General features: G+C 49.0%; 1 protein-coding gene across 3 annotated transcripts in view; it reads right to left on the reverse strand.

Annotated features, from left to right (window-relative positions):
* Positions 1 to 7,110: 7,110 nt before the first annotated feature.
* The window catches only part of LOC119160968 (uncharacterized), a 31,383-nt gene continuing 21,628 nt past the window's right edge, over positions 7,111 to 16,865 (reverse strand). For all 3 annotated transcript variants that reach the window (XM_037413258.2, XM_037413261.2, XM_037413259.2), the window contains exon 5: positions 7,111 to 7,448. In XM_037413258.2, the coding sequence (XP_037269155.2) occupies positions 7,177 to 7,448 (272 nt within the window). In that variant the 3' untranslated portion in view covers positions 7,111 to 7,176. The remainder of the gene's footprint in view (positions 7,449 to 16,865) is intronic.

Below are 16,865 nucleotides of genomic sequence, written 5' to 3' on the forward strand. Positions count from 1 at the left end.
TTGTCAATTAGATTTTTCACCGATGTGCCCCGGGAAACTAGGTCCGCTCGGTTTTCTTTTCCAGAACAATGGTTTAATTTGGAGGAGTCGGAGAAGTCTTGGATTTCTGTGGCTCTGTTTTTTACAAACTGCTGCCGCCTTGAAGTGATGCGTCAGATCCAACCCAAAGCCACTGTTGAATCGGTCCAAAAATAGCATTTAGAAGAAGTGATTTCCATTGCGTCAGTTATGAACATTGCTAGTTGGCCACCCAATAAAGCTCCTAGAAGTTCGAGCCGTGGAAGTAAAGACTGCTTTATGGGAGCAACTCGGTCCCTTGCCATGAGTATCTGACCTGGTGCACCATCATGGTTGTGCCGCAGATAAGCAACAACCCCGTAAGCAGCCTTGCTTGCGTCAGTGCATGCAGCTCACAGTCCAAATCACTGATCGACAAGCAAAGCCTGACCACTGAAAGTCTTGATGTGATGATCTTCTCTGCACCACATATCCCATTCTTGGGCAAGTTGAGTTGGAATTTCACAATCCCAATCAAATTGTATTTGCCAAATGCGCTGAAAAATTATTTTGGCACGTATTAGAAATGGTGCTGCAGGGCCGAAAGAGTCGAACAAGCCAGCGGAAGTCTGTAAAATTAACCGTTTCGTTGGCTTATTTCTTGTAGACATTCAAAAATAGCATCGACGTTCAAGCTTAGCCTATCTAACCTGCTGTTACACAGTGGTCCCAGTATTTTTGCATAGGACGGTTGTTCTACGCAGTATTCTAGGTAAGTGCCATTAGTTGCCCACTTCTGTAACTTCATTCCAGCTTTCGCGAAGATTTCTGTAGCTTGGTCGTATAGCTCACAGGCGTCCGATGCGGTGGGAACACTGGTTACCATATCATCCACGTAAAAGCAACGCATCAACTTCTCAGCTGTCCTGCGATACTTTCCGGATACGCTCAGCAGATGATACTGCAATGTCAAAATCAGTAAGAAAGGGCTTGCCGTAGTGCCCATATGGCTCGCGAGTCATCCGGTATTCACAAACGCGGTTCATGTCCTGCACTTCTGTGGGCGTTCCTTCAAACCACAGGAATCTCATAGCGTCCCTGTCACTCGGCTTGATTCAAATCAGCAGAAATGTTTTCTCGACATCAGCCGCGACGCCGAACTGATGCTGACGAAAACGGAGCAACATCTTTAACATGTCGTTGCTCATGTTCGGGCCTCTTTTCAAGTGGTCAATCAATCAAGTCACACCTGAGGCATGGGACGAGGCATCGAAGACACTTCGCAGTTTCGTTGTGGTGGATGTTTCTTTAATTACTTCCCGAAGGGGCATGTATTATTTAGTGCTGGTCGCATCCTCGATGACAGGAACTGGCTCAGCATGACCATCAGTAGGGTACTGCCTGACTGCTGCATCGTAGTGAAGCAGTACTTCTTTGCTCTGAGACAACTGGTGAAGTAAGCAGCGAAGTCGCTTGATTGCTACCGCACGATTATCGTGCAGGTCTAATTGCCTGTCTTTCCAAGGCCCACAGACTTCGTACCTTTCGTCTCGCAGCTCAATAGTTTCATTGAAAGATTTTAGCACGTGCTTATCGTGGGAGGATGGTTCATCCACATATGTGATTCCAAAGCTTTCGAGCTGCCTGAAATTTTGTAGTTCTGAGCCTATGCGTTCCTGCATCAGGGCGTCGCTCATGCAAAAACTTGTCCGTAATACACAAACGTTTGCGTTTGTGAGTGGAAGAATAGTTGCATCATTTATGGGTCCTTGTACGGTCCAGCCCAGTGCAGTCTGAATGGAAGGAAGACTTTTGCGATCTTTATGCCAAGTGACTTTGCTCCCAAGAATCTTTCCCAATTGGTCTGAGCCGAATAATAAGCTAATGCCGTCTTCCTGGGTGATACGTGAAAAGCAAAGTGCATCAGCTAATTGTTGATGACGATTTCGCAACTCTTTGATGAATTCGTGGTCTTCGGGTACTTCAGCAACCACTTCACAGATGTGCTCGATTTCTATTGCTTCCATGACATGCTCAATATTATCGTATTGACATTGTAGAGTTACTTTGACTAGTCTCCGACGTGCACAGCGACCATGTTTGTTTCCACACACGTTGACGGTAATGTCAATTTTTCCTAACAGCTACAGGTTCGATTTCCTTTATTAATGAAAGTGTGCTGGCTACCATTATCCATGATGCCTCTTATATAGCAGCTGCCCTTTGCGCCTTTAATCCTTCCCCTGAAGGTTTGCAATAGTACTGCATCAAGGCTCCTAATGCTGTCTCATACAGCGTGCATGGAGGTACTGCTCGTAGCGTGTTGTGGTGGCGGCATTATTCCAACAGCTGTACTAGCCTGTCTAGAGCACACCGAAGAATCGGATCTTCCATGACAATGTGAGCAGCTCACTTTTCGTCGACAGTCTCTTGCTCGATGTCCTTTTGTGGTACATCTAAAGCAGCAGTCAGTCGTCGACAAAGGACGCGTTTTCCCCGAGTCAGGAAGCGATGCATCGCAGTCGAACGTTGGGTGTGATTTCTGGCAAAAAAGCACGCCTCCTTTGTAACAGCACTGTTGAGAACTGCCGCTGATGCCATAGGCTGATTCTTGCGGCTGCCGGAGGTCTGCAGTTCATTGCTGTGCGACATCAGTCGTTGGTACGTGGTCTGCTCCCGGCACTCGACCTCGATGCGGAGGTACTTGAGCAATTGTCGAAGTTCTTCTTCCGAGCTCGACGGGTCGTTCGCACATCACGCTTCAAGTCACCGTCGTCGGTGATATTCCATCATCATTATGTCTTGTGGAATCGCTTTCATTAGTACCTCGCACAACATGGCAGTGTAGCAGGATTCCGAGACGCCGCGGCCTTTGAGCCCTCTTATGTTGACTCCAACGAAGTCGGAAAGGCTTCTTAGTGCAGTAGCATTCGCCGACGTAGTTACGGAACGTGGAGTGTGAAGATTTTCGAGATGCCTCTGCTCAATCATGCGCACGTCTCCAAACCACTTCTTAAACATAGAAACAGCGTCCTCATAACGGTTGTCGGTTGTGAGTATGCTTACAATAACCTTTGCTGTAGGGCCGCCGAGAAGAGATCGGAGGTAATGAAACCGATCGAAGTTATTGAGACGCGGGTTCTAGTGTACGGTGTGTCGCAACCGGTACCAAACTGGTAGCCATTATGTGGGGGACCCATCGAATCTTATTAGGTCTAGCTTAGGAAGCCTTGCGTCTGTGCCGGCGGAAATATCTGACGAGGCTGCTTGACGCGGCAGAGAAGAGCCGGTTGGCAACTCACCGTTGTACCTGACTGACCCTGATGTTCGGACAGCCAGCTCCTGGATGCGATGTTTAAGAAGGCCAGCGCTCCCTGCAGTCCGGTCCTTGTACTCTAGCACGGAGTCCATGTTCGCCAGCACCTCGTCATCTGTCATGTGGGCGTGCAGTGCTTCGTTAGCCTTGGCAAGCTCATCGGTGCTCTTATCCAGGCGCTGAAGAATGCTGCGAAGCCCCACCAAGTCAATTTTATCGGAGGCTAGAAGCTCATCAACGGCATTGATGATCTTGGTGCTGTGTCGCCGTCTAGCTTCTCTCGTGTTTCGCAGGCGTTCCATGGTCCTCCTTGAAACCGGGTCGGGTTACAGCACCAATGTAAAATCCGAAGACTTCTTTCGTAGAAAACCGGCTTCAAAGGACAAATACACAAGAAGATGAAGAGCAGAGTGTCTCGACGTCCGTTTATTGCGGTGCAATGATGATGATGATGATGATCCTTGACACTCTGGCGCACACAAATGCCAGAGCCACCTCACGTGCCACGCACATCTCTCGTCTTTCTCTTTCTCTCCTACAGCCTATGTCACTGTTTTTAACAGCACTACGCAGAAATTATTATTATTATGGCTGTAGTGGGTACCCAGCAATAGTGCTTGCAGCAGTTCCAAATTAGTGTTCTAAAAAGACTCTGAAAGGTTGCTCTTCAGCTTTTGCGGTGACCGTGCTGTACCTTCACCGCAGGCCTGGCGTTCTTTTGTAGGTTTAGTACAATCTAAAGTAAAAATTCGTCTCTTTGCGATGCATTTTGGTTATTTTATGAACATGACGTCACTTCCACGTGTTAGAGGAGCCAGTTTTGTGTTGAATCGTCTCGTGCACCATGCGGCACAAGAGACGCTGCCTTTCATCAACGCCAGCCAGATGCGCCCGATTCAACATAGAAAAATAGACAAGGTGATTGTCTGAGGCAAGACAAAGCATAAATGGCCGCTTGGCCGGCAGAAGACTCATCTTTCAACGACTTTACACGGCATTTTTAACAGTGACGCTGTTCTTGCTTCTTGAAGAACATCATGATCCGACAACAATTATCATGAACTCGCATGCACCCTCAGCGTCCTCTTCGTCTTCGGCTTCGTTTCCGGAACATGTGCGTCGGTTAGTCCATCGGACAGCCAGGGGGAAGCACAAGGCGAAGAAGATTTGTCAGAGGTAGGAGAAGGGCAAATAGAGAACGCTAGCTACGTGATGAAAATGTGGCGAAAAAAAAATTAACGATGAAGAGGCGGTATTACAACTTGTCTATACATGATGAAAAGGTTAGCGTCTCAACCCTCCAGCTATCCAGCCACGCTGACAGACCATCGGTGGCATAGTGTATTGTCGCAAAAAGATGCTATAAAAAAATCAGAATGACGCTCAGAGATCTGAAAGAGAGAAGAAGGCCAGAGATAAAGCATATCATATAAAAATGAGAAAAACAGAAAGAGAAAGACGGAAAGCTAGAGAAAGACAAAAAGAGTTAGAAAAAGGGAGACGGAAACATAGAGAGAGCGAGAGAACAAAATATAAGAAGAAAGAGATGAAGAGAAGAAAATGAAGGAAATAGAAACACACAGAACCTGAAAAAAAAGAGACAGGAGAAAAAAGAAAATCAAAAAGAAACAACAAAGCTAGCTAAGCTGTTATGAAGAACCATGCAGAAAAAAAGAATTAGGTCGCCTAGCGAGTGGTGAGGGGCCCGTGCTTCGCTCTATGAAGCTCCTCGAGACTTAGGGCAAACTTCCCGCATTTTTCTTTTGTTTCGACTTAGGACGCCAGCAATGATATAGGTAAAGTCTTCCAAAAAGGTTGCGCAATATTGCGTAAGGACTGATTTATGCAAAATGAATTGGTTGCATGAAGTGTCGCACTCGTTAAAACCACGTGACTGCTGCAACTGCTGTGAAGGCGAGTGCATCGATACGGCAACTGTGCTATATTCTCCCTCATTTGAAAAACACTCAACAGCCCCTTCACAACTTTTTTTCCCAATAGTCGTTGAATATTTGCCTCTTAGAAGTTTCTTGCTGCGACTTTCGGAAGAGACACGAAGTTGCCTCGTGATATAAAAGTGCGACCCGCCACAGTGCTCAAGTGGCTAAGACACTTGGCTGCTGACTCGCAGGTCACGGAATCTGATCCCAGCCGCGGTACCCGCGTTTTTGATGGAGGCGAAAATGTTCAGATGGGGGTGCTTAGAAATAGATGCATGGTAATGAACTCCAGTTGGTTGAAATTTCCGGAGCCCTCCACTACAGCGCCTTTCATGATTATATGCCTGGTGGTTTTGGGATATCAAACCCCGACAATATATATAATTATTATATGGATGTGTGATGGTTGCAATAACAATGACATACGTTGTTCTCGTTGGCTTGCTTCAGTGTATTTTCGAGTACTTTATTCGTGGATTTTCCAAATGAACATTGTAGTCTTGTTTGTTTGTTACAAGTGGGCATTTGTTTGCGTATGGTGGGCACTATGAGCGTTTACACTGGCGTATTTATCGATTTTGCCACTTACGCCTGCATACTCTCCTACAAACTCCCCTGCTTAACTTGGGGTAGGCCTAATTTAGTATGCAATGGTAAGAAACTTTGATGTTGATGACTGTCTGACCAAGACATGAATAATGTACAACGTTCATTCTTTTCTTCTAGACACACGTGGCACACACCGGTGCATCCACGTGGTATGTGGGTATGCGCCACAGTTGTTTTACAGTTCGTATATACCAAGAACCATGAGAACGTTGAAGAAAAGAACTGTAAACTTAAGAGTTTGTTATATTTGTTTGACAAACCACAAATGACAACTAACACACAATGATGCCAAAAAAATAGAGAGCATTTTATTAGTAGTCATTTTAATGTAAGTGTGAAGAAAGAAAAGTGGGCGAAAAGTTAACTTGCCACCGGCACGACCCAAACCTGCGACCTTCGAATAATACGTTCGACGCTCTACCACTGATCTACGGTGGCAGTCATTTTGTCGTTTACTTTTATAGGGTATAATAAGCATACGTCAGCAAAACGTCTGAAGCTCATTTAGGCTCACTTATGAAATATATTTAGCGCTCAGGGTGCACGTGGACTCAGGCTCACAAGAAGACGTTTCACTCGAAAGATAATTTTGTTCCAAAATCTTTCTGAGCCGAACTCAGACTCAAAGACACGAACGTTTTTTTTTTAACCGGACTTACTCAGAGCCGAAATCACCAAAATATTACTGACGAGGACTCACTGAGACTTGAACTCACGTCGTGACCTGAGTCTGAGGGAGTCTGAGTGAGTCGACTGTTAAGTGCGTTTGCCGACCTACTATAGACTGTAAATATGTTCATTAAACGTGGGAGCGTCAGCACCACTTGTTCCCATTGCGGTGAGTGTGGAGCATTGTTTTTGCTTGTAGGTGTCACCTAGCACGTGATCCCATTGCGAGCTGGCAGCTGACCAGTACAAGTTTATTTTTCGTATCTTTTTTTCGACATATACAATACAATTACTAATAACATACCCTATACTTTTCTAGGTATCAGTTTCTGTTCGTTTTAATTAAGAACAGACATTGGTAATTTAAATGCCTTGTTTCTTTCAAACTCCTTTTGAATTAGGCAATATTCCTAAGTTAAGTATTCATTTCACGTGAACCAGCCGAAATTTCACTCGAGACGCTGCTTTCACTTTATACGATGCAGCCATCATTTATGTAGGGCCACACTCTCATATAAAGTACTGCTCAATCGAAGAGCATTGACAAGAAAACAGCCTTTCAGGGGTCCTGAATCGGGCTTTGTTTACAGAAGTGTGGTTTATTTTGGCTCATGTTCTACCAAGACATGTGTTTTTTTAGATGTTTTAGCCGCGAAAGATGTTTTTCTTCAGGGCTCCAACCTTCGTCATTCTTTTCGGTATTTCCGAGCGATAAGTCGCCTTCAAGGTGTTGACAATGATGGGCAATATATCAGTGTACATTTTCACATTAAAATCTGTCCAGACTTTTTCCGCCAAAGTTGGGTTTTTCGCAAAGTTCTGAAACTTTGGGTTTGATTTGAAGTCACTGAACTTTGGAGACGCAGTCGTATTGAGCTCGAATGCTGTGATGTAAACCTCGTAGTAGCTAAGCGGACCTGCAAAACAAAAACAACACCAAATTTCAGTCTCAATGTAATACCACGTTGCACGAATATGCTACATCTATTTTTAAAAAAAAGTCTAGTCGATACTGCCACATGCCACGTTCTTTTCCTCAAGTTTTGTTACCACCGCATTACAATATGTACGTTCAGTGCAAACCGTGCCTACGATGTTAGAGAAGCTTCGAGGCTTTAGTAGATCGTTTTGTTAAGATTACGCACACTCCGGCAACGTCACAGATTATTCGGTAACCTACGTCGCCGCTAGCGATGCCAAGTCACGACTACGTGACATCTGGTGGAGGTGCTGCTTCTTTCATGAACCAGACGCCCCCGTCAAGCCATGAACCAAGCCCAAGCGGCAAAGAAGACGCCAACGCCGAACAGCGAGCGAGTCGCAGGCAGAGGAGACTGCAGCCAGAGTACGGGCCCCTTCTCGAAAACACCAGGCAGCCCGGGATCACGCCTACGACAGTAGCAACAATGACAAATCCCACACAGCCTACACCAATCGTTGTCCGACAGCTCGAGGAGCCACCAATAGCCAATCGACGACCCGGAAAACTGGCTCAAAGCATTCGATCGAGTCGCTCCTTTCAACATCTGGACCGGCGAAGATAAGCTTCGTCCTGTTTACTTCGCTTCACAAGACGCAGCTCGTACATGGTTCGAGAACCAGGAGCAAACCATGCGAACCTGAGAAACATTCCGCATCAGGATCCTGGCTACATTCACGAGCGTCGTTCGAAAAGAGAGGGCCGAAGCGCTGCTCGAAACCCGTTCACAGCTTCAAAACAGAACGTCACCCTCTTCGCCCAAGAGATGACCAAGCTGCTTTGCCACGCTGACCCCGAAATGCCTGAACATAAGAAAGTTCGTTTCCTAATGCGAGGAGCAAAACAGGAGTAAACGAAGTGGTTCGCTGGTCTGATGCGGAACCAACCAAGCACCATCCAAGAACTCATCTCTGAAGCAACGATGATTGAAAACACGCTGGAGATGCGCACCCGACCATATAATCGCCGCTCGACGCCAGAGTACGCAGAAGTTCAACCACTCTACTCCGACGACCACCGCGACATCATCTGAGCGGTCGTGCGGGAAGAACTGTGCAAGTTATACCCTTCCACGCAGCCTCAAGTGGATTCGATTGCTGATATTGAGCGAGAAGTAGTTCGGCAATTGCTTCGAATTCCCCAAGCCTCGCGGCCCAAGCCGGAAGCTATGAGCTTCGCCGCTGCAGCGCGCCGCAACGCTCCTCCCCGCCCACGTCCGGACGCAACCCCACCACACTTCCGCCGTCAGACACCACCGCCACCGCTATCATCGACGTCCTATCGGCCTCCCATAGGCCAGCGCTACCCGCCAAGAAAAACAAACGTTTGGCGCACCCCTAACAATCCCCAGATCTTCTATCACTGCCGGGAGGCCAGCCACACCTACCCCCGTTGACAGTATGGACAGATGGGTCTACGGGGTTGCGACGTCAACGCGACGTGTCCACATCAGAGTGAACGCCCACACGATATCGTCGACTACATTGCAGGAGCAGAGCGGGCACCCCGGCGCCCTTATCGTTCGCCATCACCTGGCCGGTACGCCTCACCATGTCGAAGAAATGCTTGCCCTGGTCGGGGCAGATCTCCAAGCCCTTACTAGGAAAACTGAGGGCAGCAACCGATGGTGGTGTGGTTGCTGTACGACGATCTACCGCAGATCCGCCGCCGCCGCTGACGAAGACGCAAAGACGTCTCAAGAACCCACCGCAACCTCAACGTAGTGCTGTCGTCGAAACTTCGTGGCCAAAAAAAGACCTGATTACGCAACGTCAAAACAGTGGTGCAAACCGTCGTATTCGTGATAGGACGCCTCGACCCGACCGCAACGCCAGGCGACAAACTAGCGACCTTGGCATTCTAATCGACAGCCACAGCGTCACAGCTCTCATCGACACCGGAGCCGACTATTCCGTCATTAGTGGGACATTCGCCACGAAGTTAAAGAAAGTTAGGAAAACTTGGGAAGGCCCCGAAATCCGTACAGTGGGAGGCCACCTAGTTACGCAAGCAAAAACCTGCACAGCCAGAGTCACCATTACGTATAAGGTCTATTATGCAAGCTTCGTCGTACTGCAGCATTGCTCGAGAGATATTATCCTTGGTATGGACTTTTTAAGCCTCAATAGTGCCGATATCGACCTGAAAACAATGTCCACAACACTATCCACAGAAAAAGCACTGCCACCACACACGTCGTCAGGAAGACACACCCTGAACGTACTGGAAGACCAAGTCATTATTCCTCCTCGCTCCAGTGTCAGCATTTCCATCGGCACTCAAGAATCTACAGACATGCAAGGCGTTGGGGAAGGCTACCAATACCTCTTGAGCAACCGCGAAATTTTCGCCGCAAGGGGAATAGCCGAGCTGCGATGAGGAACGCAAGAGTGATGCTCAGGAACTTCAGCAACGAGTACAAGCACGTGAGCAAGGCATGGCAGTTACCTACATCGAAGAGATACTGGAAGCCAGCAAGGCTTTTGCCCACACCGATTCCGCCAAATCTACTCCAACAACTGAAACCCTTGAACCAGCATTCGACCTTAATCCTAGCCTTCCGACGCATAAACAAGAGCAGCTCAAAAACCTGCTCCTGAAATACAAGAACTGCTTTTTGTCGTAATCAAGAATTCGACAGACTCCTGTCGTGAAACATTGGATCGTAATAGAAGAAAATACCAGGTGACTCCGTCAGAGTACGTAGGGAGTTTTGACGCGAAAACACGAGGCCATAAAGAAACAAGTCGATGAAATGCTTTGCGACTACGTTATCCAGCCTTCAAAGAGTCCATGGGCGTCACCGGTGGTGTTAATGAAGAAAAAGAATTGAACACTACGTTTCTGTGTTGACTATCGCCGACTCAACAAGATAACGAAGAAGGGCGTATACCCTCTCCTCTGACTACACAACATCCTTGTTCGACTCCACAACACCAAATACTTTTCATCGATGGACCTCAAAACAGGCTATATGCAGATCGAAGTAGATGGTAGAGACCAAGAAAAGATTGCATTTATAACCGCAGACGACCTTTTGGAGTTCAAGGTCATGATCTTCAGTCTTTGCTCAGCACCTGCGACTTTTCAAGGTGCTATGGACACAGTGCTAGCAGGATTGAAGTGGCAGACTTGTCTACTTGGATGAAGTCGTCGTGTTTTCCTCAAGCTTCAACGAGCATATTCGGCACCTTGAAGCTGTACTTCAAGCCATGAAGACTTCCGGACTCACCCTGAAGCCAAAAAAGTGCCGCTTCGCGTACGAGGAACTTTAGTTTTTAGACCACGTGATAGGCAAGTCTGGAGTTGCACCTGACCCGCAAAAGACAGCTGACATCGCTGCATTTCCACCGCCCACCGAGAAGAAGGCCATGCGTGGATTTTTCGGCCTGTGTGCCTATTACAGGCGCTTCGGCAGAAACTTTGCCAGCATCGCCGAGCCACTCACTAGCCTTACGAGAACTGACGTGGAGTTCAAGTGAAAAACCGTACAGGAGGAAGCATTTGGGGAACTAAAACACTTGCAGATGCCTTCTATACTCGTGCATTTCGAAGAAAACACCGAAACAGAAGTGCACACTGAAGCAAGCAGCGTAGGACTCGGTGACGCCCTTGTGCAGCGAACTGACGGACTCGAAAAGGTTATCAGTTACTCTAGCCCGTCACTATCTAAGGAAGGAAGAAGATATTTTGCTTATAATGTAAATGCAAGGTTCAAAGCGGTAGCTTCGTCGGTACAGAAGCAGCAAGAGTTGGCAGGGTATACGGGCAGTGTCGCAGCAGCAACCAGGCAGCCTTAGCTCGCGCCTCGCGCCCACGTGTCGATGTCGCTGCAGTAGTGGGCCTTCCTCTTTACTACATTTCGTCCCCCATTGGAAAAGGAGCCATCCTGGCGACTCATGGAGAACAGAGTACGAGCGGATCGTAATAATGTTTCAACCACTGTACGTGAACGCTTTCACGACCCTGAAAGCGCTGGTCTGTAGCTGGCGTAACGGGTACAACGATGTAGTTAACAGGTGAAGTCTGCGAGACAACGTGGTAGGGTCCCTGGTATTTTGAAACAAGCTTCGAGGAAAGGCCTGTAGGGACAGTGGGAGCCCAAAGCCACACAAGAGTGTCCAGAACAAAGTTAGGGTACGGCTAGTTATCATCTCGTCGAGATTTTTGTCTCCAATGGCCAATGGTTGTAAATGACTGGGAGAGCTTACGGCATTCCTCGGCACGGCGGGCAGCTTCAGAGATAGGCGTAGACTCGGAGGAATTGGAGTGGTACGGTAGAATGGTATCCAGTGTGGCGGAAGGGTCTCGGCCATATAACAAGAAAAATGGCGAAAAGCCCGTAGTTGCCTGTAGAGCAGTGTTACATGCGTACGTCACAATAGGCAGAATGAGGTCCCTATCAGAGTGGTTGGAGGCAAAATACTTAAATATCATGTCCTCTAGTGTACAGTTGAATCTTTTTGTCAATCCATTCGTTTGCAGATGGTAGGCGGTGGTAGTCCGGTAAATGATACGGCATTCGGCAAGCAGTGTGTTGACGACGTCAGAGAGAAATACACGTCCTCTGTCACTGGGAAGTTCACGCGGTGCACCGTGATGGAGAATGAAGTTCCGTGGGAGAAACGATGACACGTCTCGTGCTGTGGCAGCAGGCAAAGAGGCTGTTTCTTTGTCGACAGCGCCAACGATCCAACGGTTTCCGGAAGCCAAGACGGGAAGAGGCCCATAAAGATTGATTCCAACGTGGTCGAAAGGCCTGGCTGGGCAAGGGATTGGCTGGATCGGACCAGAGGTGTGATCAGGGAGAGCTTTGCGTCGTTGGCACTGTGAGCATGACTGAATGTATTTGCGCACAAAGGTCTACATGCCTCGCCAATAAAACCGGGAGGAAATCCAAGCGTATGTTTTGAAGACGCCCGCATGTGCGCACTGTGGGTCAGCGTGGAAAGCTGAACATATTGCAGCACGAAGATGGCGAGGTATGACGAGTAACCACTTTCGCCCGTCGGACTTGTAATTCCTGCGATAAATAAGGCCATCGTGGACTTCAAAGTGAGCCGCTTGATGGCGCAACGTTCGAGAAGATGGAGAAGTCAATGCGTCTGAAAGGAATCGCAGAAGAGCACTGATTTGGTCATCCTTACGTTGCTCAGACGCCATGTCGAAGTTTTTTGGGAACGCAACCATTTTTTCCACGGCAGATAGACATGCTGAGCTCTCGGAAGACACAGGTGAACGTGATAGGGCGTCGGCATCAGTGTGACATTGGCCAGACCTGTGGACAACACGCATGTTGAACTCTTGCAACCGCAAAGCCCAGCGAGCTGAATGGCCGGAGGGGTCTTTCAATGTGGATAACCAACAAAGCGCATGGTGATCGGTAACTACGTCGAAGTGGTGACCATATAGGTACGGTATAGATTTACCTAGAGCCCATAAAATTACCAGACACTCCTTCTCTGTCACAGAATAGTTATTCTCTGCTTTGGCAAGGGTACGGCATGCGTATGCGACTACGTACTCCTGGAATCCTGATTAGCACTGCGCGAGCACGGCGCCGAGTCCAACACCGCTGGCATCAGTGTGAACCTCAGTCAGAGCAGTCGGGTCAAAGTGACCCAAGATTAGCGGCGAGGTTAACAGGTGGCGCAACTTTTCGAAAGCATCGTCACAGGGGGGTGACCAAGCGTAACTTTTCGAGTCACTGCGTAGAAGTTCAGTATAGTGGGCGTGGATCATCGCAAAATTCCGAACAAAGCGGCGGAAATACGAGCAGAGGCCAAGAAAGCTGCGCAGATCCTTCCGAGACGCAGGTTTGGGAAACTTTGTAACTGCCGAAAGCTTGGCGGGGTCAGGAAGAATACCCTCTTTAGATACAACTTGGCCGAGGATGGTGAGCTGACTTGCGCCGAAGCGGCATTTCTTCAGGTTGAGCTGAAGGTCGGCGTCAGTTAGGCACTGCAGTACTTCATCTAGCCTGCAGAGATGCGTTGGAAAATCTGGTGAAAATATAACCACGTCATCGAAGTAGCACAGGCATGTTTTTCACTTCAGGCCACGCGAAAAATTGTCCATCATCCGCTTGAATGTGGCGGGCGCGTTGCAAAGACCGAAAGGCCTGACACAGAATTCGTAAAGGCCATCAGGTGTGACAAAGGTCGTCTCAGACTGATCTTCAGGTGCCAGAGGGACTTGCCAGTAGCCACTCCGTAAGTCAATAAACGAGAACTCCGCACCTTGGAGGCAGTCAAGGGCATCGTCGAGTCACGGTAAGAGGTGAACGTCCTTTCGAGTTATTTTGTTAGGACGACGTTAGTCAACACAGAAGCGAATTTAGCCGCCCTTCGTCTTAACGAGAACGATTGGAGATGCCCAGGGGCTATTCAAAGACTGGATGACGCCACGCTTGAGCATGCCAGCTACTTGGTCATCGATAACCTGGCGCGCGGCTGCGGACACGTGATAGGGTCTTTCACGCAAGGGCGCACTGGTGCCCGTGTCGATGCGGTGACACACGGCTGACGAGCAGCGTATGGGAGTACGCTGACAGTCAAAGGAAGAACGGAACTTGTCCAGCAGTCGTAGAAGTTGAGCACGTTGCGAAATGGCTCACTTCAGACCACGCAAAAGATTGTCCATCATCCGCTCGAATGTTTTGGGCGCGTTGCAAAGACCAAAAGGCGTGACACAGAATTTGTAAAGGCCATCAGGTGTGACAAAGGTAGTCTTAGGCTGATTCTCAGGTGCCAGAAGGACTTGCCAGTAGCCACTCCGTAAGTCAATAAACGAGAACTCCGCACATTAGAGGCAGTCAAGGGCATCGTCGAGTCACGGTAAGAGGTGAACGTCCTTTCGAGTTATTTTGTTAGGACGACGTTAGTCAACACAGAAGCGAATTTACCCGTCCTTTTTCTTAACGAGAACAATTTGAGATGCCCAGGGGCTATTCGAAGGCTGGATGACGCCACGCTTGAGCCTGTCAGCTACTTGGTCATCGATAACCTGGCACTCGGCTGCGGACACACGATAGGGTCTTTGACGCAATGGCACATTGGTGCCCGTGTCAATGCGGTGACACACAGCTGACGAGCAGCCGATGGGAGTACGCTGACAGTCAAAGGAAGAACGGAACTTGTCCAGCAGTCGTAGAAGTTTTTAGCACGTTTCTAAATGGCTAACGTGTTGGCGATGCATCTACTCAGTACGTCAGGCCTAGTAGTCTGCGGCAAAAGAGGCACAGGTAACTCCGGCGACTTCGTGTTCAGCGGAAGGACCAGTCGGCATGTCGATAATTGCAGGATTGAGACTGTAAACACGCCCGACGCACTCACCCCGAAGTACTGTTACAGGAAATCACAAGAGGTTCGAGATGAGTAGTCTGCTGACGCCGTCATGAAGTTCTAAAAGGGCATAAGGTAGCGGCGAACACTTGCGACGAACGAAAAGGGCAGATGGCATGAAAAGGGCACTCGAATCGGCGAGCGAGTTGCAAGACATCATGGTAAGGGAAAAGAGTGCGGCGGTAGGATGACGTCTTCAGCAACAAATAGTTTGTCCTGGTTTCAAGAGCATCATATAACGAAGCATCGCGAAACACTTCAAATTCCACCTCAGCGCGAGAGCAGTCGATGACGGCTTATTAGCGGAGGGAAAGTCCCAACACAAAATGAGGTCATGTGAGCAGGAATCCAACACTAGCAATTCGACAACATAGATGAGGCCATCAATCACGATGCGAGCAGTACAGGCAGCTGCCGGCGTGTCGAGCTCTGCGCTTGCTGTACGAAGTGATATACCTGCTCGTGGCGTCATAACTTTTTGAGCAAGTGGCTGAGTGCAGCGACGCCGTCCACATATACATCCAGAGCATTCGTTGGTGAAGTGAGAGGCTTTAGTCTTATAGCGGGCGACGCAGTCTTGCCTCTAGAACTGCGGCAACTAGTTTTCCCGCTCCGGTGATGAAGGACGACGATGCATCGGCGATGGCGAGAGGCGTCGAGACGATGGCGAGCGGTGGTTAGCAGGAGGGTGGTGGTCGGCACACGATGACATCTGGTCTGGGGGCTGACAGCCTGTAAATGAAGGACGTGGTGGCACATAAGGGGCAGGTTCGAAGCTCTGGTGGTAGTTCTGGTGGTAGACAGAGACGCGCCGACGGCAGTATCGCGCTATGTGGCCAGGTAGCCCGCAAGCAAAGCATATTGGGCAATTGTCGAGTGTACGCCATCGTCCCCTACTCTGCATGGACCTTGGCTGAGTGAACCGAGGAGTGGGTTGCCGCGGCACGGTTGATGCTAGTGACGTAAAAGTTTGTAGAGGTGGTCGAGCGGCCACTCCAGCATAGCTTAGAGGTGCATTTATCTCGGCACAGGCAACACGGCTCGGCAACGGTGAAGTGTCATGGGCAGATGGCAGAGCCGCACAAACTTGCTCCTGGATGACCTGCGAATGTTTGCCTGCATAGGTGACGGTGGTTAGCCAGCTGCTGATAGCAGCGATAGCTCACGAGCGACCTAAGCGCGAACAAACTCCTTGATCTGAGATAGCAGTGACTGAAGGTCATAGGTGGTAGTCAGGCTTGAGAGGGTGTCTTCCGGGACGTTAGGGCGTCGCGTGAGAAGACGCTGTCGTCGGAGCTCATCGAAACTCTGACACAACTCGATGAGCTCAGCGACAGTCACAGGGTTCTTCGAGAGCAGCATTTGAAAGGCGTCGTCGGAAATGCCTTTCGTGATATGTCGTACGTTGTCAGTCTCCGCCATCGTCGGGTCGACACGCCGGCAGAGGTCGAGGATATCCTCGATATAGCTGGTGAATGTCTTACCACTTTGTTGGGACTGGCTTCGCAGGCGTTGTTCTGTGCGAAGTTTGCGCACACCAGGGCGTCCAAAAACATCTTCAATGCAGGTTTTGTAGGTCGTCCAAGTGGGGATATCCGCCTAAAGGTTTCTGTACCACACCTTGGCAACATCCGTTAAATAAAACATCACGGTACCAAGCTTCGTGAGATCTTCCCATTTGTTAGTAGCGCTGGCGCGTTCATAAGATTCCAGTCAATCCTCAACGTCTTTCTCGTCGGTGCCGCTGAAGATTTCAGGTTCACGCAAGATCTGGGCACCGAGACAGCCCATGCGTGGAGAAGCCGGTGTGTGTGTGAAGAGAGCGTAGTCAGGCATGACGGACGGCCGCCTTCGGCTACGAAGTTCCGCGACTGGGGAAAACCGCAGCAATCTCCACCAAAAATACACTGAAAATTCAAGGTCAAATGCGGTAGCAGCGTCGGTAGAGAAGCAGCAAGAGTTGGCCGGGTATACGGGCATCGTCGCAGCAGCAACCAGGCAGCCTTAGCTCG

Source organism: Rhipicephalus microplus, chromosome X (genome assembly GCF_043290135.1).
Source record: "Rhipicephalus microplus isolate Deutch F79 chromosome X, USDA_Rmic, whole genome shotgun sequence".
NCBI classification, from domain to species: domain Eukaryota; kingdom Metazoa; phylum Arthropoda; class Arachnida; order Ixodida; family Ixodidae; genus Rhipicephalus; species Rhipicephalus microplus.